Source organism: Pan paniscus, chromosome 2 (genome assembly GCF_029289425.2).
Source record: "Pan paniscus chromosome 2, NHGRI_mPanPan1-v2.0_pri, whole genome shotgun sequence".
Classification (NCBI taxonomy): domain Eukaryota; kingdom Metazoa; phylum Chordata; class Mammalia; order Primates; family Hominidae; genus Pan; species Pan paniscus.
Window position 1 is genome coordinate 169988417 of NC_085926.1, and position 24789 is coordinate 170013205.

At 40.9% G+C, this 24789-nt stretch overlaps 1 protein-coding gene across 8 annotated transcripts in view; it reads left to right on the plus strand.

Moving 5' to 3' along the window:
- The window catches only part of FNDC3B (fibronectin type III domain containing 3B), a 364503-nt gene that overhangs the window by 69087 nt on the left and 270627 nt on the right, over window positions 1-24789 (plus strand). For all 8 annotated transcript variants that reach the window (XM_003831940.6, XM_063602600.1, XM_063602598.1 and 5 more), the window contains one exon: window positions 6174-6312. In XM_003831940.6, coding sequence (XP_003831988.2) covers window positions 6202-6312 — 111 coding nt within the window. In that variant the 5' untranslated portion in view covers window positions 6174-6201. The remainder of the gene's footprint in view (window positions 1-6173; window positions 6313-24789) is intronic.

The window sequence follows — 24789 nt, forward strand, 5'->3', positions numbered from 1 at the left end:
GGTTAATCTGTGTTGGAAAAGACACTAGCTTTATGGAGTACATGGAATCACAGTTAACTATCGTGGTATGAATTCTGATATTATTTTCAAGTTGCTTTATGGGTCCTTGTATTTGATGGGTTTTGAATTGGAGTATGGAAGTGAAAAGTTAAAACTGAACACATACATTCTACTTACTTGTTATGTTACTCCATCAACCTTTTTTTTTCTTTTTTTTAAAGAGACAGGGTCTTGCTATGTTGCCCAGGCTGGACTCAAACTCCCTGGGCTGAAGCCATCATCTTGCCTCAGCCTCCTGAGTAGCTGGGACTACAGGTGTGCACCACCATGCCCAGTTTTCCACTGACCTTTTTAAACACTGCTCCAGGATAGTCAAAGTTAGTGGGAGGTCTCATTAGGGTGCTGGTGAAGTGGGCCTGGGAGCCTCAGCCTGGCTTGTAATTAAACTCAGGGAATCAATTCCTCTCATCCAGGCTGGCCCGGTGGGTTTGGTTCTGATGGGTATACTTTGTTCCTTTTGGTACTGTTATGTTTCTTTTTCTCTTGTCATTTGAAATTAATTTGCATACTGTACTGCTAACTCACATCTTGAATTAATGTAAGGAAATTTGGGTCATTGGCCCTCAGAGTGAGGACCAGGACATTTTGTTATTAATTTGAAGGCCAGTTTCACAGACTTAAAAACTCTCCCAGCAGTGATTAGGGCTTTGGCTTTAAGTTAGACATTCTTCCTAGTATATAATTGCTTTGGCCCTTTGCAGGTGGGGCTGCAGTTCTCTTCTGTGAATCGTTGTTTTTCATGAATTTGGCCTGTGTGTTTCTTAGTATAGGCTGGGACCAAAGTACCATGGAAAATCTTTTTAGACTTGGAGAAGAGGAAGCAAAATAAGAAGAAAAAGGAATAAGCTAGTTGCCTAGAGAAATGCAAAAACTGAAGATCTTTTGTAATATTCTTTTAAAGTTTTCTTTAAAAGCTTTGGGGACATATTTGGGTGGAATTAATGTCTTACTAACAGTGAGGATCTGTTCATTCTGTTTCCAGAGTGTCCTGCCCCAAACCCTGCGTTTGAGCTCAGGGGTTGTTGGAAATGCTGGGTCTTGCTAGAAGGTAACCAGTGGCTTGGTTTCTTAGGGGAGAGGGAAGTTAATCACAAATGCCCACGTGGCAGCCTTTCCCTGTCAATCAAAAGAATAGAACTAGCTGGGTGTGAAGCACTTGTGGTTTTAGTGTTATGTGTGGTTAGGGGGAGAGGTTGCGAGGGCCTGTGGTTGTTACCAAATTCTTTGAAATGGAAGTATGGGTACGAACAAAATAAAGAATAGGAGAGAAACCCTGGTGCTCTGTGTGGGGGAAAGAAAAGTTCATAGAATTCGACAAATAAATGCGTTGTAGTAGAGATGATCTATTTTCTGTTTTTTTTTTTCTCATTAGTTTTGCAGTGCATTTCTTCATTTGTAAAGGGTAGTTGATTTCAAGAATGGATTCATGATCACATCTCCGTGGTGTGTTGGGGGACAGTGTGGATGTGGTACAGCCTTGACCAAAATGCCTGAGTCCTGTGATAGATTTGGCCAGCTCAGATACACATCTGTCTAGGGAAGAAGGAACCCAGACCAAGAAGATGAGTGTTAGTCAGGGTGGTTTCTACTGAGACTTTTTGACTAAGATGAAAATGAGTTACACTGCGGTTATCCAGAGATCACACATCTGGCCTGCTCAGCTACCTTCACAGCTGATAATCAGCTGGTGGTGAAAAGGAAGACTGCACAAAGCGCACGAGGAACTTCTGAAACTGTACTCAGGGACTCCTCTCTGTGTGTGTATGTAACTGACAATCTGGCTGCTCAGCCCAAAGAAAATTTAAGACAGCAAATTTAGGAAAAGGCCCTGAGACTGGAGGGAGTGTGGTTAATGAAGAAAAGAGAAAGAAAAAAAAAAACATTAAAATTAAGCATAAGAACTTATTGGGAGGCCGAGGCGGGCGGATCACAAGGTCAGGAGTTCGAGACCAGCTTGGTCAACATAGTGAAACCCCGTCTCTACTAAAAATACAAAAAATAGTTGGGCATGGTGGCACGTGCCTGTAGTCCCAGCTACTCGGGAGGCTGAGGCAGGAGAATAGCTTGAACCCAGGAGGCGGAGTTTGTGGTGAGCTGAGATCACGCCGCTGCACTCCATCCTGGGCAACAGAGTGAGACTCTGTCTCAAAAAAAAAAAAAAAAAAACTTAAGTAGAGGTGGGGTGATAATAGCTCTGTATATGTAAGGTCAAAATGTTTCAGTAACATCCTCATCCATCACCTTATGACTGAACACAGTATTCTTATAAACTGTCCTGAAATCCCTAAGAAAAAAGCTGTGGCCAGCCTGCTCTTTCATGAAGAACATGTGTAATTTCCATTCGCAATCATTACAGACAAATAGAGTAAGCTTTAGTTCTTAAAGTTAACTGTGTGGATGAAAGCCTTCCACATCCATTGCTTCCTCTTTTAATTCCATTGAAAAGCCTTGTCGGCTTTCATCAGGTAGGTATTCCTGAGGTCTCCTCACAGCTGAGTTGAGCCACCCTGTTGAGAGTTAAGTCCACGTGTAGTTTTGTCTCAGTTACTGGTTAAAACAGAGGAGGTTCACTTTTGGGTTGCTGTGACCATAGAGTGATGACTGCTCATGACAAGCCTTCCCAGGCCTCCTGGCCTGACTTAACCTGCTTTAACTGTTGATGGTTTTGCAATGTGGTTTCCCCAATTCACAACCTGAATCTGTGACTTTCTATTGGGAACACTCACTACGTTTCCCTTTTCATGCCTGGGGAATAACCAAAAGATACTACTGTGAACGCTAAGTTTTATGTTTTCATGCTTTTATGCTTTTCCTCCTTGCCTTTTCTCTAGTCTGTTTTCTATGGCGCATACACTAAGTCATTTCTATTCTATGATCATTTTAAGGGACAGCTTGGCAGGCAGTTGGCTTTTAAGTAGTTGGGCAGTTCCTTGCCTCGAAATAATTCATTTCTTTGTATGTCTCTTGCATTCTAGGCAAATAAAAGTACTTTCTGTGTGTGCATGGAGCACAGAAATGGGGATTTAAACATCGTTGGCTGCATGTAGGCCCCATCTAGCTGAATCTGTTACCTTATATTCTTGTCAGGAAGAAGTCTGGTTTATCTCTGGTGAAACTGTTAGGGATTACAAAGAAGGCCTTGGATTCTAGCAAGCTGGTGGCTGAGGGAAAAGATCAGCAATACTGGTTATGGCTAAGTGAGACTGCTGGGCTCACAGTGGCCTTTATTCACTTTTATTATTTCTTCTGTTTTCTCCATGATCAACGGTGTGACTGTTGGGTGGTTGAGTTGAAACTTAGGAGTGTATGATGTTCATATGTTCCCACTTTATCTTTCTCAGGAGTGTTTGTACATACAGCCTCCCCGTCTCCCCTTCCTCCATCCCTTCCCAGTCATGTCTAGTAACCACTGAACACGGTATGAGGTGGAAAGTCCATCATGTAGTAGAGAAAAAGATTCAGGCATCTCACCTAAAGTTGTCTATGAAGTTTTCAAAAGCAAATATAATGATCTCCTTGTGCCAGTGGACTTCTTTGGTTTATTTGGGGGGTAAAAATGCCTTATGAAAAGAGATGGTTTTGCACATCTGTGTCAGTCCCTATACTCTTCTATCCTACTTCTGTAAGGCCTTTGTGGGCCTGGGTCTGGGGGTCCATCTACCTTATCCCACACTTGCAGAACCTGGAGTTAATGCCCTGCTTAGGACTTGACACCTGTGCTTAAGAGTGCTATTTAGCGGGGTTGGATTGCTACGTCTCATTGACAGCAGTCCTGTTAGTTAACACAATGCCTACCAGAAGGTTAGAATTGTTAGTGTTAGATGTGTTGTTGGTGTTCAGACATTCTTCGGTACTAGAGACAGGAGACCAGGAATGCCTAAATATTGTACCAGATCACAGCTGTCTTCTCTTACTCAGTTCAACCTCCCCATTCCCTCACAGGACTCACACAAGAAACAATGAGAAATAGGAACAAAGTAGCACCATTATTTGGATTTGAGCTGCAAATCCAAGTGTTCAAAACTTTGGTTAGATGGGTTGGACCACATGGAGTATAGACAGCTTCAGCCCAAAGCAGGTCCTAAGGACCCTCATCTCCCTCCCATTTGAACTCTCTAAACCTGTATCATTATTTACTGTACTCTGGCCTAATAGAAGGACCTATGGAGGCTGAAGGGACCTAGAGTGAGGCCCTGAAATGGGTTTACTCCTCTTGCCTTGTTGGATAAGACAGAAGAGGTTCTATCCTTAGGCTCCCCTGTGAGATGTCAGAGCTATGCCAAGCAGGAGAGGTCTTTGGCACTCGCTAATGTAGCAGAACGGATGCAGAGAAGACACAGAGCCACAGTCTGCACTACAGCCTCAATAGCGAGTGCCCCAGGAGGAGGGAAGAAAAGGTGAAAGTGCTTCTCCACCCTTAGATCCTTATACTCAGACCCCCTAATGTAAATTACCACCCTGTTAATCCAACCTGCGATTTTGAAGAAACATTAAATAAGACATCATACTTAGCACTTTGGGAGGCCGAGGTAGGTGGATCACCTGAGGTCATGTCAGGAGTTCAAGACTGGCCTGGCCAACATGGCGAAACCCTGTCTCTACTAAAAATATGAAAATTAGCCAGGCATAGTGGTGCGCGCCTGTAATCCCAGCTACTTAGGAGGCTGAGGCAGGAGAATCGCTTGAACCTGGGAGGTGGAGGTTGCAGCGAGCTGAGATCATGCCACTGCACTCCAGCCTGGGCAACAGAGTGAGACTCCATTAAAAAAAAAAAAAAAAGATAGGCCTGTGTAATGTCATCAATTTGAGAAAATAGCCATTTTTCTCTTATGCATTATTAGGAAGATAAAGTATATTGGGAATGAAATTGAAATAGACATTAGATTTCTTCTCCATCATTTGACCTGTTCATAGTTCAAACAATTAAGTCATGATAGTGTCAACAGGGATTATCTTAGTTTTAATTGTAAAAGAATCTGTTTTCTTTCATGAGGATAAACTATCAGGCTTTGGGCTTGGTACTTTTATTTGCTTAGGAACTGAGTAATTGCCTCATAAAACAGCATGGTGGTACTATTAACACCGAATTATAAGACCTGTTATTATAGAATTTGCTTTTCTAGTTGGGATAAGACTTCGTTTTTTGGTGCTTAAAATAATTAGTTTCTCCAAATGGGTGTATAATAAACAGGTAAAATTTTGCCTATTTAAAGTAAAAAAGTTTATAATCTCTTGGGTGGCTTTTATATATCTTTTGATACTTCCAAGGGAGGACTTTTTTTGGGTGGGATGGAGGGAGGAGAGGTATGCTTGACATTTAGAGTGGAGGTGTTTAAGAATGAGAATAAGTATTTTATTTCTGTCATATCTACCTGAGACATATTTGAGGCAGTTATTAACAATTTTGCCCCATTATTTTGTCTGATTTGAATATTAAGTATTAAAGGGTTCATTGACCAAATGTCCTTGAATTTGAAATTTTGGGGACTCTATTATGAATGATAAATTTAACTGTGAGCTCTATGGCAATGTGTTCCTGAGATCATTTAAAATTGTGGGAGAGCGTGTGTGTGTATTTATATTTGTTCGTTTATCCTTCTTTGTCCATCTTTGCCATGTATTTTGGGCGTAATTGGAGAATAAACACTTCTTAAGGAACAAGTTATAATTGTAAATAGGAATTAACTGTTATTTTCCTTCTATTGTATTGCAAAGCTAAATGATGGTGGCAGATACCACTATGGGATGAAAGTAGGCTTTGTGTTATTTTGAAAATGTGTATGAATTTCATTAGAATAAATGGAATAAACAGAATAGAAACAATGGAATCTACCTTTAAGCCTGACTGAACAAGTTGCCCTGGATATATCTGAGATACGGGAAAGTTATGTTCACATGGCCACTTAGAGATTCTGGTCTTTTGTCTCCTAGTTCAGGCTATTACTGTGCCTTTGTTCTACCCCTCTTTGGGGCCTGACATAATAATACAGGGCTCTCAAATTAGAATAACTTGGGTTTCATGATGGAGCACTTAGATTGTTATGTGACTTGTTATGTTACAGGTGATTTTTGTGGTCCTGAGTCCTTTTTAAAAAGTGGTGGTTCTCTTGCAGGAAGCCAGTTGAGGGAAGTTCTCCATGAATGTACGTCACAATGATGATGACCGACCAAATCCCTCTGGAACTGCCACCATTGCTGAACGGAGAGGTAGCCATGATGCCCCACTTGGTGAATGGAGATGCAGCTCAGCAGGTTGGTGTAGGAAGAGGGAAATTTAAGTCAAATTGTCTAAGTGGGAAACAGTAACACAGTATTTGATTTATTTTGGGATTCAAAGGTTTGTGATTTCAAACCTTAGCATTTCTAGAGGTAAGTGTTTTTGTTGTAGAAATACTGTATCGTTTTTTAAAATGTCGTGATTTTAGAGAACAAAATCTTCCCTCATTCAGTTTGTATTCTTGAAGCATTGAAAAATGGATGACTTCTGAAGTGAGTCATTTTCAGACTGCATAAAAGTCTTTGAAATAAAATGACTGTTTATTCATGCTGTATTGTGCTTGACTAGTTTGCTTGGTTGGCCAGAGCTGCATGCTCAGAGGGTCAGGTTTTGGCTTCACACAGGAGTGATCTCGACAAGACACGTAGGGCAGTGTGAACCCACCCTTGCTCCTGGAATAGTCCTTCCAAATGTGTAGCTCATAAAATCACGGTACTTATTTTCTCTGAATCTCCTTTGTCACTAGTCACTGAACATTGTGGAATAGAGTTATTTGTGAACTCAGTCAAGTAGCACTTGGGGGAAACAATTTAGACAGTTAAGTGAAACTTTAAAAAATTATTAGGGATTGAACTATTATCTCTAACATTAATTAAAAATTTTTATTACAACAGTTGGGCTTGCGCAGTCTTACAACTAGATATTTTATCTTTGTACATCCTTCAGAAGCATAAAAGCGAATTTTTATTTTGTGAAAAGTAGAATTGGGAGCAATTGCTTGGAAAATACCCAAAATATATTAATAATTCAAATAAGTTAATCATTTATTTGATGTCAGTACATGCTCCCTGCTCTAATCTATCATACAGTATATCCACACTCTGTCTATCGTAGTATATTCTTTGCATATACTTGGTTGGAGCTGACCTTGCTGCTTAATAATTTATATTATTTTCGCCTGCATTGCACTATGAACCTCTTAAGAACAAAAAATATATAATAGGTGCTCAGTAAATGTTTGTTAGTTGAATGCATTTCATGTCTTCTCACCACTGATGCAGATAACTCCCTTCCTGATTCCTCAATCTCTTCCTCTGCTGGATTACTTCCACCAACATACAGTAGTATCTTTTATCTTAAAAACATAAACACCTGCACCTCTCCCCACCCAATAAAACAAAACCTCCTCAGTTGATTCCACATCCCCTTCCAGTTGCTACCTTCTGTTCCTTTTTCCCTCTTTGGCAGTATTTCTCCACTTCCTCTCCTTCCTTACCGCCCACTTTACAGTCTTCACTCTGTGTTCTCATCTTCCTCTTCAGTCTTTAGCATGTCCTGTTGGCTTTATCTCAGGAGTGTGTGCTGAATCCATACTCTGCCGTATCCACTTCACTTCCACTACCACTGCTGGACCCCGTGCCATCATCTCACTAGGGTAGGACAGGACAGCCCTTCTCGCTGGTCTCTCTGCTTTCCCTTTTGCCCCACCAGAAAGCATTCTCCACATAGATCCTGAGGGATCTTTTCCAAATAAAAACTTTCTGATGTCATTGGCCTACCTCAGGCCACGTTCTTACACCTGGAGTGAAATCCAATCATGCTGCCTGGCTGCCAGCCTTCCGTGTTAGTGCTGGCCTCTCTCTCTGTTATTCTCTGCCTGCTCTTCTGCTCACTGTGCTCAAGTAGTTCATGGGAAGGTTGCAGAGTGTTGTGGATGGTTTCAAGATGCAGTGTTTGGTCTCCCAATTAAAATAATTACTAATACAAAGAAAAAAAAAAGACAAGGTATTTAGTCAGATGTGAGTAAACTTGGAAAATGACTTAGGTCTCTCAGATGTGGTTACCTCATTCCCATTTGCCTGTGTAGCCAAGAGACCTGAGGCCACCCATCCATGTTGTTGTACACCATGTTTATGTTTTGTTGATTTCTCCCACATGTCTGTAATTCAGCTTGCCCAGCAGGCTATGTGGCATTTCCCTACCCTGCATATCTTACCTCAACTCTAAGCAGAAGCTGTTTAACAATTTTGGTTAATAAAACCATATTTTCAAAGCTGGATGAGGTGGTGCATGCCTGTAATCCTAGCTACTCAGGAGGCTGAAGTAGGGGAATCCCTTGAGCCCAGGAGTTTGAGACCAGCCTGGGCAACAAAGTGAGACCCCATCTCTAAAAAGAAAAAAAAAACAAAAACCCGCATTTTTATTAAATCTTTTTTTAATCTTATTAAAGCTGTCTCTAAAGCTAATAAGAAGAATCTGTTAATGTATCTGTTTTATAAATAGTCAAAATACTCAAGCTTTATGAAAAAGTGGGGGTATACTTAAAAAATCTCACAAGAAGGAACTGTTTGTCTTTTTAATTAGTAAATATGTTTGTGTTAGAAGCATTAACATCCTTGGTTCCAAGCTATTACTTGGCATTAACTCTAACTTTTCCTTAATGGGCAAAATTGTTAAGTGGGTAAAGTGCGTTAGAAATGTCCCTCTCAGCAGGACCAGCCCAAGATTTACCATGCTTTGTCATTGCCTCTACGGCACTGGGGCTCAGCCTAGGCAGTGGCCTCTGTGCCTGACATTTTTCTTCCTCATTCTGCTCCCAGAGTCTCCATCCTGTGTCTCCTCATTGTTTCAAGCCTCAGTTCTTTCCTTTGGGTTCTAACATTTAGCATTGGCATAGGTGTGCATGGTAGAGGCTTGGGGCCTGTGTGTTGAACCCAGGTGAAGGCACAAGGGGAAGACAGAGTGAAGGAGAAGGAAAACCAAAAGTGGCAGAGAAACACAAGAGGATGTAGGGAAAGGGGAGAGATAGAGGGCCATTCAAAAGAACAAAGAACAAAGGTGAGTCTCCAAGACAGGATCCCAGAGTGTGGGGCTGCATGAGTTTTGAATGCTTGCTTTGGGCACCTGCTGATATTTGCTGCCTGCCCTTAAGAGCCTGCGTAATGTGGTGCTCAGGTGGTTCCATGTTAAAGGATCAGGCTACAGCGGACATACCAGAGAAAGGGATCTATACGAATGTTTTCTGAGGCTTTTACTGTGCTTTCTCACTGAAGCAACACCTTTTCATCTTAATAAGAACCTTTTGCAGGCACAGGATTGACTCTAGGGGTGGACATTGCAGGCACTGTACAACAGACCCTCGGCGGTGGCATCCTAAGGTATGTGGCACCTCAGCCACCTCTCACATCATACAGTTGTTAAGAGCCATCCCCTGGCCATAGGGTCCTGCCTCTGAATATCTGTTAGGAGTGTGTATGGTGAAGCTTACCTTGTATGTATTTACAGCGTTCTTAATACTTTGCAGCTGTGCAAAGGACATTCTAAACATTTCTATATATGCAAAAGAACCACCACAGTTATGAGAAAGCTCTGCAGTTCCCACAGCCCTCCTCCTTCTGATTTCTGTTCTGCTGGTTTCTGGATGTAATTAGGACTAGTTCTTGGCAGGATTCTCTGTTGCGTTCTGGCTCTCTAAATAAGACACACTGTTAATTTTCATTATTTGAAGTCACATTAAGTTTGAAACCTTGGCTTGTCATTTTACGCAGGTAGCAGGAAAAGGGCAAGAGTGAAAAGGATGATTATTTTCTTAAAAAGAAAAGTCATCCTCATTACGAATGAAGCTTTTAAAAGCATTATCAAGTAAAAATCAATAACAAGAAACAATATGAACAGAAGCAGCTTACACAGTTTTCCTTATTTAACAGCTTTACTGAGGTATAATTCACATGTCATACCATTCACCCACTGAAAGTATACAATCATTGGAATCTAGTATATTCACAGAATTGTACAACCTTGACTACAATTAATTTTAGAACATTTTTATCACTCTAAAAAGAACCCTAGAGGGATCACTCCCTATTTCCTGTTTCTCTCTCCCTTCCCCCGTCCTAGGTAACCACTAATTCACTTATTTTCTGTCTCTGTAGGAAGATATTGCCTATTCTGGAATTTCATATAAATAAAATTACGTAACATTTGGTCTTTTGTGTCTGGCATCTTTCACCCAACATCTTTTTTTTTTTTTTTTTTTTTTTTTTTGAGATGGAGTCTCGCTCTGTTGCCCAGGCTGGAGTGCAATGGCACGATCTCTGCTCACTGCAACCTCCACCTTCTGGGTTCAAGCAGTTCTCCTGCCTCAGCCTCCCAAGTAGCTGGGATTACAGGCATGTGCCACCACACCTGGCTAATTTTTGTATTTTCAGTAGAGATGGCATTTCACCATGTTGGCCAGGATGGTCTTGAACTCCTGACCTCAAGTGATCTGCCCGCCTTGGCCTCCCAGAGTGCTGGGATTACATGTGTGAGCCACCATGCCTGGTTCACTCAACACATTTCTAAGGTTCATTCATATTGCAGCATGTGTCAGTACTGTATTCCTTTTTTATTGCCAAATATTTTACTGCATGGGTCTACCACATTTTATTAATCCACTCGTGATCTGATAGACATCTGAGTTATTTTCACTTTTTGGCTGTTACGAATAATGCTGCTATGCACAGATTCTTGTGTGGACATGTTTTTTATTTCTCTTGTATATATAACTGTATATATAACCAAAAGTGAAATTGAGTAGCTTTATTTTGAAGTATTATTTTCCAAATAAAGTTATCTCTGCTTTGTATCACCATTAATTTCTCCCACCTCTGAATAACTACAGCCTAGCTTAGCTAAATAAAGTTTGCTTCCCTTAATATGCCTAATTGTATACTATTTTTGAGTTATAAAAATCAGGTTTCAACCTGAGTTTTTAATGTGTGGCTATTATAAATGATGATGAATGCCCTTCAATAATCAGAAAATTGATGCCTTTGTTGACATTTTCAGAAGCTTGTGGTATATTAACTTACCTGTGTTTGTTATGGACTTCTGCATTTTAGTGATTTTAAAATGTAGCAGCCAGTTTTGAGCACAAAAGAATAAACATCAGCCCAAATTCTGACTTTTTTAATTGATTTAATATTTTAATAATTTCTGAAGAATTATAGCAGCTACCAGTTAAAGCATTAGATTAAAAACAGAAGTGTCGACATAGGGTGGCAGAGTTTACTGATTTGTTAATTTAACGTGATACTTATAAGGGTATCTGTGACCTGCATGAGAGTAGTGTGCCACTTTATATTATATTCGTAGTGACTTTGCTTAAATATTCACTGAGGGTCAATTCCTAGTGGAACTGGATTGGATTAGATACCTCTTTGACCTGACTAGCATTTAGCATATGGAGGACATCTAGTAAATGATTTGTCATACTATTCTTCTTCTCTCTCGCCTCTTTTAATTCTTCTATTCTTCTAGAATATTGCTGACTGTTTTTAATGCTTCTTCTTCAGAAAGTAGAACTCCTTAAACATATACAGAAAACTCGCTTCTCCTGCTAGCTCAGGATAATTTATCATCTACTTGCCCTGGAAGGCAGAAGGCAATTGCCTCAATCATGTCCAATTCTCTTGACTTTGCCTATTCCTGTTGATCAGCACTTAGCATGTCATTTCATGGAGAGAGTTTTTTTCCCTCTTTTGTTTCTTCTTAGAAAGCCCTTGTTTCCTCTAGACAGAATATGTAACCAGAGTTTTTTCCTGGAGTGTTCTTTTGAATACACATTTCCAGACAGTATGTTCAACATATTAAAGCTTTCCACCCTCAGATGGTGCTCATCATCAGCATGTCTTTTCCATCAAATGTGCCCCTCCTCCTAATCCAGTGACCTTTTCTGTTCTGGTTGATATCTTCTTAATAACGTTCTCCTTGATGGCTTCCGTCTTGCATTCAGTAGTTCAAATCCTGTCACCTCACAGGTTTACTCCTTAAATATACTGATAGCCACGGTGTCGGGGGACCCGTGAAGAGTTTTGCTTACATAACAGAGTTTGTCTACTCCTCAGAAATCCCAACAGAAAGGAAGTTTTGTAATCAGTATATTGTAGAAAAATGAATAAACAACTCTTGAGAAGATTACCCAGGAGAAAGAAGGATATTCAGATGAGAATGGGAGTGACAGTTAAAAAAGAGACTGCAGCTATTATTGCTAAATAACAGTATAGAAGAGCTCCTTTTGTGGCAGAATCCTGTTATGGGCTGGGACTTGAGCTAGAAAGTAGAAAGAGGCTGGTCATATGTTGGGTATGGAAAACCAAGTATGGGGAAGATTGGTCTTGGATCACATTCTTCAGCATCAAGATGCGTGAGAAATGCACAACCTGTGCAAATACTTAAATAAAATTATTATTGCTGACTGCCATTCATGCTTCCTCTACCACTCAAATTTATAAAGCCCTCTGGAGTCAAGATACCGTCAGCCTCTCTCCTTTGAAATTTGGGGTGGAAAAGAATGAGAGGATAGGCTGGCGCGGTGGCTCATGCCTGTAATCCCAGCACTTTGGGAGGCCGAGGCGGGCAGATCACGAGGTCAGGAGATCAAGACCATCCTGGCTAACACAGTGAAACCCCGTCTCTACTAAAAATACAAAAAAATTAGCCAGGCGTGGTGGCGGGTGCCTGTAGTCCCAGCTACTTGGGAGGCTGAGACAGGAGAATGGCATGAACCTGGGAGGCGGAGCTTGCAGTGAGCCGACATTGAACCACTGCACTCCAGCCTGGGTGACACAGTGAGACTCTGTCTTAAAAAAAAAAAAAAAAAAAAAAAAAAAGAATGAGAGGATAGGATTTATGACTAAATTTAGCAGTGATTGAATAATAGATTTGTTCATTTTAATAAGTATTTATCAAATGTCTTATATGCTGGCAGTGTATTAGGTGCTGGTGACAGAAAGATGAATACGGCACTGTTCTTGCCCTAAAGGAATGAGCAGTCTAGTTGAGGAGCAAAATGTGGCCTACCAAAAAAAAAAAAAAAGGCTGTATTTACACATACATTAAATCACAGGAGAGTGCTTGGATTGCAGAGTGTCACAGTGCTTAGGAGTTCAGAGGAGGAATTGAGGATTGGGATAAGTGGGCAGGAAAACAGACCAGGCTAGGAAAAGTATCTGTGGGGAGGCTGAGCCTGGGTCAGATCACATCTAAGATGAAGTGAAGGCTAGAACTATCCAGACTTCGTACATCAAGTAATCCGTTTCTGTTTTATTAAAGGAGAATACATTATAGGGATTACATATGCAATGGAGAGCTATTAGGGGCACTACAAACAAACCTTATCTGCATAGTCGGTGATCTCTTTGCTTGAACTTCTGCTATTTAGTGTCTTTGTTAGTGAATGTATTTGTCCTCTGATTCTCCAGTCCGAAGGTCCACCCGTCCGCTTGATGCCTGTTGCTCAGAATTACTGACTCCACAGTGGGACAGATCACAAGCACCGCCCCAACCAGATCCACTTTTCCAGCTGCGGAGGCAGCAACCCTTGCTTTGAGGGCCTCCTTTTAACTATAAAAAAAAGGTGTGATTTTATCCAGATCTGTGGTCTGACTTTTCAGACCTCTCTGAGTTAGTTTTGCCAATTTTGCTCACTACAAAAGCTTCCAAAAAGGCATAGCCTATGCAGAATCTCAGTCTTATAAAGGAAAATGTTGATGCCATGTTATCAGAGGGTGTTGTTATATGTGGCACCCCCAATAATTAGAACATAGGACATATAATTATGGCAGCTCTGAGCTGTCTGGGTTGAGAGACACTTCAGAATTTAATTAGCCAAAGGCAATAATAATAAGATATAAGATGTAGTCAGTATCCTTCAAATGCTAGAAATTGAGCTGCCTTTAAAACAGGAAGGATTAAGGTAAAATACTGGCATGGTAGCATTGCACTGCAGAATAATGGCAATTTTAAAATCTAAGGTGATTTTAACATTATGATTGTTTTCAAATTATTGCAATTTTTGGCTGTCTGATTTCATTGTTAACTCAGGGTGGGTAGGGACTGTCTCCATCTTGTTCATGCTGTGCCTGGCATCTGAAGTAACATTCAGTAAATCTTTTTGAATGGATGAAGGATGAAAGCAATGAACAGATTTAATTCATCTATATCAGGGCTTGAAAAGTAGCTTATTGCCTTTGTCATACAGGCATGGGGTGTGTGTGTGTGTGTTGTTTTTGTTTTTTTACTTTTAGTTTAAAAGAAAAAGATTTCAGTAGCAATATTAAAAATGGGAAGATTTATATAAAACTCTGGATTTTTCTGTTTAATTGGAAAAACCAGAAGACATACGCCTGTAATCCCAGCACTTTTGGGAGGCCGAGGTGGGTGTATCACCTGAGGTCTAGAGTTCAAGACCAGCCTGACCAACACGGTGAAACCCCGTCTCTACTAAATTGCCGGGCGTGATGCTGCATGCCTGTAGTCCCAGCTACTCAGGAGGCTGAGGCAGGAGAATCGCTTGAACCCAGGAGGCGGAGGTTGCAGTGAGCCGAGATTGCGCCATTGCACTCCAGCCTGGGCAACAAGAGCAAAACTCTGTCTCAAAAAAAAAAAAAAAAAAAACAACAACCCAGAAGATATGTTAACACTGGGCTGGTCCTTCCTACTTGGCAACAATTGGCACAGAAGTTGCAGCCATTTGCTGTTGATGGGGAATGTCCTCTTCAGTGCCTGCTCCGTCCACTTCACTTAGTTTCTGAGCCTGCCTGAACTCTCTGGTCATCCCGGTTTGGAATCTGGAAATTGTTAACTTTTTAAACTTTAAATTGCATCTTGTGCTCATGCATACCATATTTTAAATACAGAAAAATGATTAAAATTTTTTCAGGCATGTGCATTGTGTATCAAACTGATAATGTGTTTTAAAATCTTTTAGTTATCTACTTGCCCCATGACTTGTAAAATGAATTAGGCTGGGCGCTGGTTCATGTAGCTTTGTAGAAGGATTTCAACTTTACCTCTTACATGTTAGGACCCATGTGGGTTTTTTTGTTTTGTTTTGTTTTTTGGCTTTTAGTTTTTAGGATTTGAGGCCCCCAATAAGTGCCGCATGGAACATTCACTAAAGCATAGAAAGGCCAAAAGAAACAATCCTATTCCTTAGTTTTACTGTTTACAGTCTAGTTAGGAGACATTAAACACAGATGCAAGGTAAAAGCAGTCCAAGCGCAGAGATGCAAATACTTGTGTTTATATTCTTTTTTACAGTTTCCAAGACTTGAGTCTTTAAGTATTTATTGAAAGAGTTTTTTTTAAGGGTAAACTTTTCCTGGTATTACCTAGATGAGGAATTTTTATTTAAAGCATTTATGTATGTATGTATGTAAGTATTTAAGACAGGGTCTCCTTATGTTGCCCAGGCTGGTCTTGAACTCCTGGGCTCAGAGGATCCTCCTGCCATGGTTTCCAAAAGTGCTGGGATTACAGGTGTGAGCCACTATGCCCGGCCATAAAGCATTTCCATATTAACTTTTAAAGACATAAGATTAAATTGGATAGATTTCCAAACTCTGATTTCTCCTTTTCTTGTTTTGAAAATGTGTATTTGTCATGTTGAATGTGATGTGATAGCTACTGATGTATCTCATAGTACAGTAAAAGTAGTCTATAAACACAGGAAGAAAAGATGAGACACTTCTGCATCCAGAATGTGTTAAGACGAGACACTTCTGCATCCAGAATATGTTTGCACATAATCGTTTTCATGTAGGCAGACTCTTTTCTTTTTTAGTCCAAATGATTGATTTAAACATATGACTATATAAAATATATGCGTTACACTCCAAACATGACAGTAGTAAGCAAGCTGCGTAAAATTCGTAACATTAATCTCCAAGTTCCAAATGCAGATACTCATTCTCGTTCTTTTTTTTTTCTCTCTCCTACATTTCCAAATGCAAAAATAAACAGCCTGCCAAGGAGCCAGTTGCTGAAGTGCTGTAGTGTTTTATCTAGGTAATCTTGGATTTAGCTGCCTTTAGATTATATTTGATCCCTCATTTAAATTGGCATTGGCCAGAACTAGATGCCTCTTAGTCATTTTCTGGTCAGCTTTAATGTTACAATAACTTGAAGCTAGACATGGTGGGTCCCCAGAAGAAACATTATGCATGTGCTGCTTTAGTGTTAATGCCTGCATTGGTATTTCTTCCCTGCCCTGGGCCTTTTTCCTTAACAGGTGACCATCAGATCAGATCATCTGTTGAGAGGGAATGTGTTTTACCTGAGCAGCAGGTGTGTTCAGCACTTTGATTAACAAGAATAATTTGGCCCTCCCTTCCTGGGTCTTCTCTTTCCTGCCCCTTCCTTGCTCCTTACAGCATAGTAGACAAGCATTTGAATAAAATGGACAGTCTGCATTTAGCAAATTACCCTTCCAAGGGCTTCTGCTTTGCAAATAATTGGGCAGTTAAGTGGAGACAGCAAAGATCCAGAGGTAATTGTGGTCTAGTTTTGGGTGCAGGTTGACTAGAAAGTATATCAGTAAACTTGTTACTAAGGTTCCATTTCTGTTGTTTAAAAAAATGCAAATCAGTTCTTGTTAGCCACACCTTAGATTTGAAGGGACATGGACTTGTGTTATTGACCAATTATGTTACATGACTTTTAGTTTTCAGGAAGCGTCATTAATATGTTTTGTTTTTGAGACTCACTCTGTTCCCCAGGCTGTAGTACAGTGATACAGTCCCAGCTCACTGCAGCCTCAACCTTCTGGGCTCAAGCTATCCTCCCACCTCAGCCTCCTGAGTAGCTGGGACTATAGGCATGCACCAGCATGGCCTGGCTACTTATTTTTATTTTTTGTAGAGACAGTCCCCTTATGTTGCCCAAGCTGGTCTCAAACTCCTGGTTTCAAGCCATCGTCCTGCCTAGACCTCCCAAAATGTGGGATTACACAGGTGTGACCCTCTGTGCCAGGCCTTAATCAAACCTTTTGTTGTTGTTGTTATATTCATGCAATCAGAAGTTGATCATTTTTTTTTTTTTTGAGTTGGGGTCTCATCTTGTCACCCAGGCTGGAATACGGTAAAATGTTTTTGTGTTTTCTAAGCAGTAGTCAGAAACATTAATCACTGAGCATGTTACTGTCTCAGAAGTTTCTTTGGTCTTTATATTGGAGTGTTGAGTTGTCATTCTAGTTCAAGGGAGAAGCTATGACATACAGAAGGATGTGCTTTAATTAATGATGTTGTTTGGTAGTTAAATAGGCCACAGTAATGCAGCTAATTTTTAATTTTTGTTTTATATTGCCAGAATGGATCTGTTTAGAACCCATTTAAACTCTTATCACCTTGGCAAAAAAGTCACATGGAAAACATCTATATAGAATGGCTATTTCTTTATAATTTACTTGATGGCTTTAGTTATGACTGAATGTAAAACTATAATATAAAATATTAATATGAATTACAAATGAATGGCATCCATATTTTTCTCTTAGGGTTTGTGATAGGAAATCAGATACTAGGTTTATCTATATGAATAATATCTGTCTGTTTTCAGGTGGAGTTGGGTGTTAGGAGACATTATCCTTTCATAGATCGGTGTCCACATCCAGCTTACTTCCCACGGTCTCTTGCTTTCTCATTTTTAAAGTGGTTTACTCGGGATGAGAGTGCTCCTACTTTTTATTGACTACTTCTGCACACTTGGAACTTTTTTTTTTCTCTCTAGATGAAGTCTTGCTCTGTCGCCCAGGCTGGAGTGCAATGGCGCGATCTCAGCTCACTGCAACCTCTGCCTCCCTGGTTCAAGCAATTCTCCTGCCTGAGCCTCCCAAGTAGCTGGGATTACAGGCACCCACTACCACACCCCGTGAATTTTTAAATTTTTAGTAGAGATGAGGTTTCAACACATTGGCCAGTCTGGTCTCGAAGTCCCAGCCTCAAGTGATCTTCCCGCCTTGGCCTCCCAAAGTGCTGGGATTTCGGGCGTGAGCCACCATGCCTGGGCCAATCTTGGAACTTTAAAGAGCCTCCATTAACAAGGCAGAAAGATAGATGTCACACCAGGTGTGAATGCTGTCTTTGGAGGGGGACAGTGACTCATTTTCTAACAATTATTCTTAAACCTAGAGGGAAATGTAGGACAAAAGATGCTGTAAGATTGACTCTTCCAGAGATTTCCATACCTTAGCAATCTAAAAACTGTATGAAAGGTCAGAGTTAGGACTTTGAAAGAATGCTAAGTGTTAATTTTTGGCATTTACCTCAAACTTAAGTGCTACTTTGGAAGCCTGCTGATTACTAGAATGCTTTTAGTCTCAATCCAATCTCAACTTTTACTTGAGTGGTTATCTGTGGACACTAGGTTAAAATTGTTGGAAACAGTGGCTTTTAATGGATATTTTTATCTCTTTCTTCCTGCCGAGGTGGAGGGAAGGATTAGTGACTATTGGGGAGGGCTTACGAGGTGCTGGGGCTGGTGCTGAGCCCTTACACACATTATTTCATCCAGTAATTACACACGCTGTAAGGCGGCAGTCATCTTTATAGACAAAACCCGAGGCGAGAAAGGTTGAGTATTTGCAACTGGCAAATCACAGAGCTGGAATTTGAACCCACTTATCTCCTCTTCCAAAACTCAGATCCTACCTTCTGGGAAAGGTGGTGCTGCCTGGCTTGGACTCACCTCTCTTAGTCTTGTTCAGGTAAACAGCTGGGGAGAGAGATGGGACTTGGTTTTTGCACAGTAGTAAATTGTAAACTTTATAGAGGCCATTCCTCTTCATTATCTTACATGATCTCCACATTAACTCCAGAAGGTGGCAGTGCCTCTGGCTCCCCAGCTTCTGAAAATTGAGGACTAAGCAGCAGTGGTAGTGTCGGAAGGCCTGGAGGTCAGGCTTGTGTTTGCAAAAGGAGCTGGGAGTGAAATCTTCCGAAGCCCCAGTCCGGGTCACAGCAGCGGCTCCCTTTTTTCCTTAGGGAATGGTTCTTTTCTTGAGATTGGCAATAGGAGGGCTGCTCCCTCCCAGGTCAGCAGTTGCTGAGAGATGGTGGTGGCCAGAGAAGGGTAGTAGACGGTAGTAGTAGGTAGAGATAGTAGAGGTAGTAGAGGTTCCTCCCCCGTGGGAGTCTCACCCTGGAGTTAGGAGAGGGCCTTTTGCCTACCTTTTCTTCCCAAACCCCGTCCTTCATTTCCATTAAAAAATTGCATCACCCTAGATGCAGCTTTGAGACTAAAGAAATTTAAAACCTTGTAAGATTTGAACACATTAGGTGGTTTTTCATTCTGAGTTTACAGAGTAATGCCAGAATAAAAGAAACAAAGTGTATCCTTCAAAAGGAAAGAAAATGGCCACTTCGCGTCACAGGTATTTCTTAAATCTCTCGCTTCTACTTTTCCTGTTTTCTAAGGGGAATACAGAATTAAGTGTCACGCAGATTTTTACTATGAGCAGTGATACCGTACCGGGTTGCTCATGAGTTCCTCGTTTTCTTTGTTTTAGATTGATGAAGGATTGCTTGGACTTTGACTCTCCTGAAGATGTTAATTATATGTTTCAAAAATCATGTGTTCTGCTAAAAATCACTTATGCATAGCCTTGGAAAAAGAACTGGAGGCAGGGAGTTGCTTCAGGGTGCAGAATATCGTTTTGGAGGCCTTGGGAAATAAATCTTGAGTTAGTTCATTTACCACCAAGACATATTTAGTCACTGTATATAAACAAAAGAAGTCACAGTGTGCCTGGACATTATTTGTCCCAGATGGAGTTTCAACTTGGCTCATTATACTGCACTGATGTCATGGTACATAAACTGGCTCCGAATTCAACGTGCATAGAATCGGCTGTGTGCTTGTATGTGCTGAGGGTGTGCGGGAGGAGGGGCGGGGTTGGCTGGAAAATCTTTGTCACATTTTTCCTTTGCTCTCTGTAGAGGCTAGTGTCAGTCTTGAATTTGGACTTGGTGCAGAATGAGGGAAGAATTGGAATAATCTGTTCATATGTACAAGTCAGTGTGTGTATGTCCTCAAAGCTGTAGTTCTTCCAAGACCAAGAATCTAAGTGTGCCTGGCTTTCCAACAGTTGCTTAACAAAGCTCTAGTAACTCAAATCTAGAAAGGAAAATCTTAAAAGCATTACATTTTAAAAGAGCATTTTTAGTGTGTTTGCCTTGAAGTCTTAAATCTGGACAGCTTCTTTCAACTTTGTAATGGTCTTAAGTATCCAGCTGTAAAATTCTGTTTTCCTGGATTGTATGGTGGACAACATCTCAAACTAGTTGCTTAAAAGTATATAAAAAGGTGGCCGAATTTAATTCTTCCTGTGTGCTTTGAGAGGGCAGCTTGTGGGTCAGAAAACTGAGCCGGAGAGGGTCCTTTCCTGGACTTCTGAGCCCTTAATAGGAAATTTCCACATACTGTGGTGTTACTTTATTACTTTTTATTGCTGGCTTTTGTTATGATAATCTTAATTAGAAGCATTTCCAAGTAATTCAAACCATTTTGTAGATGTAAAGGGCTTAGATTTCAGAACTTCTGTGAATGGATTCCTATAGGAGTCACTCTTGTTGCCGGGACACACAGAAGCTGAGCAGACACTGGAATGTGAATGCATTGGGAGGTGAGCCCTTAAGGAGAGCCCAAATGTTTACCAAAGAGAAAATCTGGTCAGAGGTGAGAAGTGGCTGGTTTTAGATTTTATTGAGAGCATGAAACATGGCAGATTTGGTAAAAAATTTTTCTTGAGACTGTAATTTTACTTAACTGAGAGACTTGTTACTGGTAGGAATTTGAAGAAAAAGAAGTTGGGGGTAGAAGGCTCTGCTTCAGGGAGGAACACATATTTCCTAGAAGAGAACTTGTCCTGCCTTTGGGGATGTTCCTTTGACCCAGTTAACTGCATTCTCTTATTTTAGCAGTCTTGTTGAATTATCTCTGTATTGAATTGACATGGTGAAACCACGCCTAGTAGAGGGGAGAAGTGGTGGTGTGGACTAGACGAGTATACATTTTGGTCAGACATGGCTGGATTCCAGTCACTTTGTAGTTTTGTGACCTTGGAAAAGTTGCTTGTCTTCTTCAAGCCTCAGTTTCCCCACTTGTAAAATCTAGTTACTATCTACCTGGCAGATGACAGGGATTCAATAAGTAGTAGCTGTTTCTTAATCATTATAGAAAAAATCCTGGAAAAAGGAGTTGATAAAGTACCCTGCATCATGCCAAATTAATCTTACAGACACATGTGATATTGAGGATACAGCTTTTTTTTAAACAAAGAACAGCACATTTTTATTTTTAATTTTTATTTATTATTATTTTGAGACAGTCTCACTGTGTTGCCCAGGCTGGAGTGCCATGGCAACTGCTGCCTCCCGAGTTCAAGCGATTCTCATGCCTCAGCCTCCAGAGTAGCTGAGACTACAGGCACCCACCATTACCCCCGGCTAATTTTTGTATTTTTAGTAGAGACAGGGTGTTGGTCAGGCTGGTCTCGAACTCCTGATGTCAAGTGATCCATCTGCCTCAGCTTCCCAAAGTGCTGGGATTATAGGCGTGAGCCACCACACCCGGCCGAGGATACAGCTTTTGAACCTTCTATTCTTTGAAGAAAACAGTATTAAAACTTTTGGAGTAGTGGATATTCTTGCTCCTAATTTTGCATAGTAAGAGTCCTAAAGCCCAGGAAAACATATTTGCCATGTATCCTACAGGTTGTGTTGAGCAAGGGGAGCTTCACCTACAATGTGTGCCCTTGGACCTTGAGTTCCCAGTGTTTGCTTAGGTCCCCTTGGGGGCTTCCTGTTATTGTATATTATTTTTCAATCAGCTTTGGATTCAGGCTTCAGGTAGGGCAGTGAGCAAAATGAGGCAATGGATACATTCACATCTTCTTCCAGGATCTTTCTAGTTTACTTGCTTATGTTTTTAATCCTAGGACATTTTCTTTGCATGTGTTATTACCACAAAGATAAATATTTGGCATTCGCACCCCGTCGCTTCCCTTTTCCTGATTTGGAGAAGAGGGGACTCAAAACACAAATACTGCTTACTTTTCAGTTTTGCCTGAGGCCAGCTGTGGTCTGTGGCACACAGACTGGGGTCTCAAAGGTGTGTGTGGATGAACAGTTTGGGTATGGGGGCCTGGGAAGAGCTTGGAGATTGGGAATCTTGGGGGTGGGGCTGGGGAGTGGGGAGTTGGGAGTATATGTGACCAGAAAATAGTAGCATGAGGAATAGGCGGTAGTACTCTTCTCATGTAGTCAAAGGTCACTTTTGAAGTTACTAGGTATTCCTGGATAGAATCCTTAGTTGCGTGGAACTCCTCTGCAGCTTTTAGATTGTATCATTTTCCCCCTTAAAGATACCTGTTGGATAATCATAAATGTGGGCTCCAAGGGAGAAGTATTCATTTATACATGAAAACAAGCTACACAAAGTGTGGCCAGTGGAGAAAACTCTAGAAGTGAAATGGGATCTCCTCTCTGGTATGGTTTATATCTTGATTGTCTGAGGGTTGGATTTAACGCTTAAAAAATGCTGCAAGTGTACTATTTTGCCTTTGGTCAGTTGGTACTCTTCTCCCAGGAGGAGATTTTTTTTGGGAGACAGTCTTGCTCTGTTGTCCGGGCTGGAGTGCAGTTGGCACCGTCACGGTTTGCTACAGCCTCAACCTCCTGGGCTCACGCGATCCTCCTGCCTCAACCTCCTGAGTTGCTAGAACTACAGGAATGCACCACCATGTCCGGCTAATTTTTACAATTATTTTTGTAGATATGGAGTCTCACTATGTTGCCGGGGTTGGTCTGGAACTCCTGGTCTCAAGTGATTCTCCCCGTCTCAGCCTCCCAAAGCACTGGAATTACAGGCATGAGCCGCTGTACCTGGCCAGAAGCTTTTTTGATGGACTGATCCATTACCCTGATTGCTTATTTGAGTGACTGTTAATTTTTTTATTTGAGGCATAAATTAGACATTTGCCTCCAGGAGTAGTCTTAGATACTATTGGCACCTGGTTAATCAGCCACCCAAGGTTTAAATTGCAAAAGTAGCCTTCCTTTTCCTCTTTTAATGAGTATAAAACAGAGTTAGTTTTAGATTTATACCTGTAAAGGAAAGATATTACACCTTCTTTCAGTTCTCCTGTTAGACAAAGAATTCCCATGATGCTGTGTTTGCTCCATTGTATTAATTGCAACTCTTGTTTTATTGTTTCTCTGGATTTTGGAAGAGTGGTCACTTATTTTTCATTAAACTTTGATAAACTGCCTTCTGTTTATTTCCAGCTTCTTGGTTCATGTAACACTAACGGTTTTGAAACAGATCTGATGAAGCAATAGTAGCTTAGAGGGTGCTCCCATGATTTGATTAGCATGGTTCTTCTTAAGATCTCTGGAGAAAAAAAAAATCTAGTTAAAATCTTTGTCTTTTTTTTCTTCCTCTGAAGACATGGTGCAGTATGAATCAGTTTAATGCTGACTTTGGATAAGTAGGAAATGCTTAGTGAGTAGACAAAAAATGATGTGGTTTGGACAGCGATGTTCTGTTTCACATTTTATATTAAGGAGGACTTGTAGCAGTTATTATATTTCTGCTTTGTGGTTGGGGAGAGGGAGGGAGGGAGGGGGAGAGAGAGACATTGCCCAACTTGTATGATAGGAAAGGTTAAGTGCCGGGAGTTGGCCAGGTTGTGACTCATGCTCCTCGGGGCTGCGTGATGCAAGACCTTCTGCCGCCAGCTCATTCATGTCTGCTGTCAGGACTGGTCATTGGGCTGGTGTGTGTCAAACTTATTTTTATCTCTGCTTTATTGACAATGAAAACAGCGAGGTGGTCAGCCTCCCTCAGTATAATAAAATGCTTTCTTTTAAAATACCTCAGTGCCAAGATGAATACAGTTTGTTTAAATAATGACTTCTGCTCTACTGAGAAAAATTGATATTGGGACACAGGAGACTTGCCTGGTTTCTGAGGTAACTTGGTAGATTATAATCTGGTTGCTATGGCTACTCAGCAGCAGTGAAAATTACATGAACTAAACATTTGAAGGGAGGTATTTTCGTCGGATGCTTAAAAGCCCGTTACCTATCATCTTTCTCCCTGAAGAAGTGGGATGGGGGTCAGGAATTGAACTCAGTAAGCAGGGGGGGAAGGTATAAGTGGACCTTAGAGGCTGGATGCCTCTGCGTCGTTCTTTGAAGTTTGGCCTGGTGTCAGTGACCACTGAGGAACTGTTACAGACACTTTTTGTGCAATATGATAAGCAGATAACGTGACGACAGTCCGGACATGTCCCAATTCAGAAATCCGTTTTCTTGCCTGGGACTTTCCGTAATACTGGTGAATTGTATTTTCTGAACCGGTATTCAGGGCACATTGTCTGACAATTATGAGCGTGGTAGAAGAGAGTATGTGAATTTGGGATTGTCAGAGAAAATCTAGGACATAGAGTCTTGACATCCATTGGTTCCCCCCTCCCCCAGCTAATTAATTCCATGGGCATATATTACAGTTCTATCCCTAGAGCTTTAAACACAAAGCAAATGGTTTTTGCTTTATTACAGTGATGCTAGAATTGGTCTAAGGACCTTTAAAAAGACATGGATAATTGTCTGTATTGAAGTGTTATTTTCTTCCATTGTAGTTTTTATATTGTATATTTATGTAAAAATAAATGGTTTTCATGTTAAAGA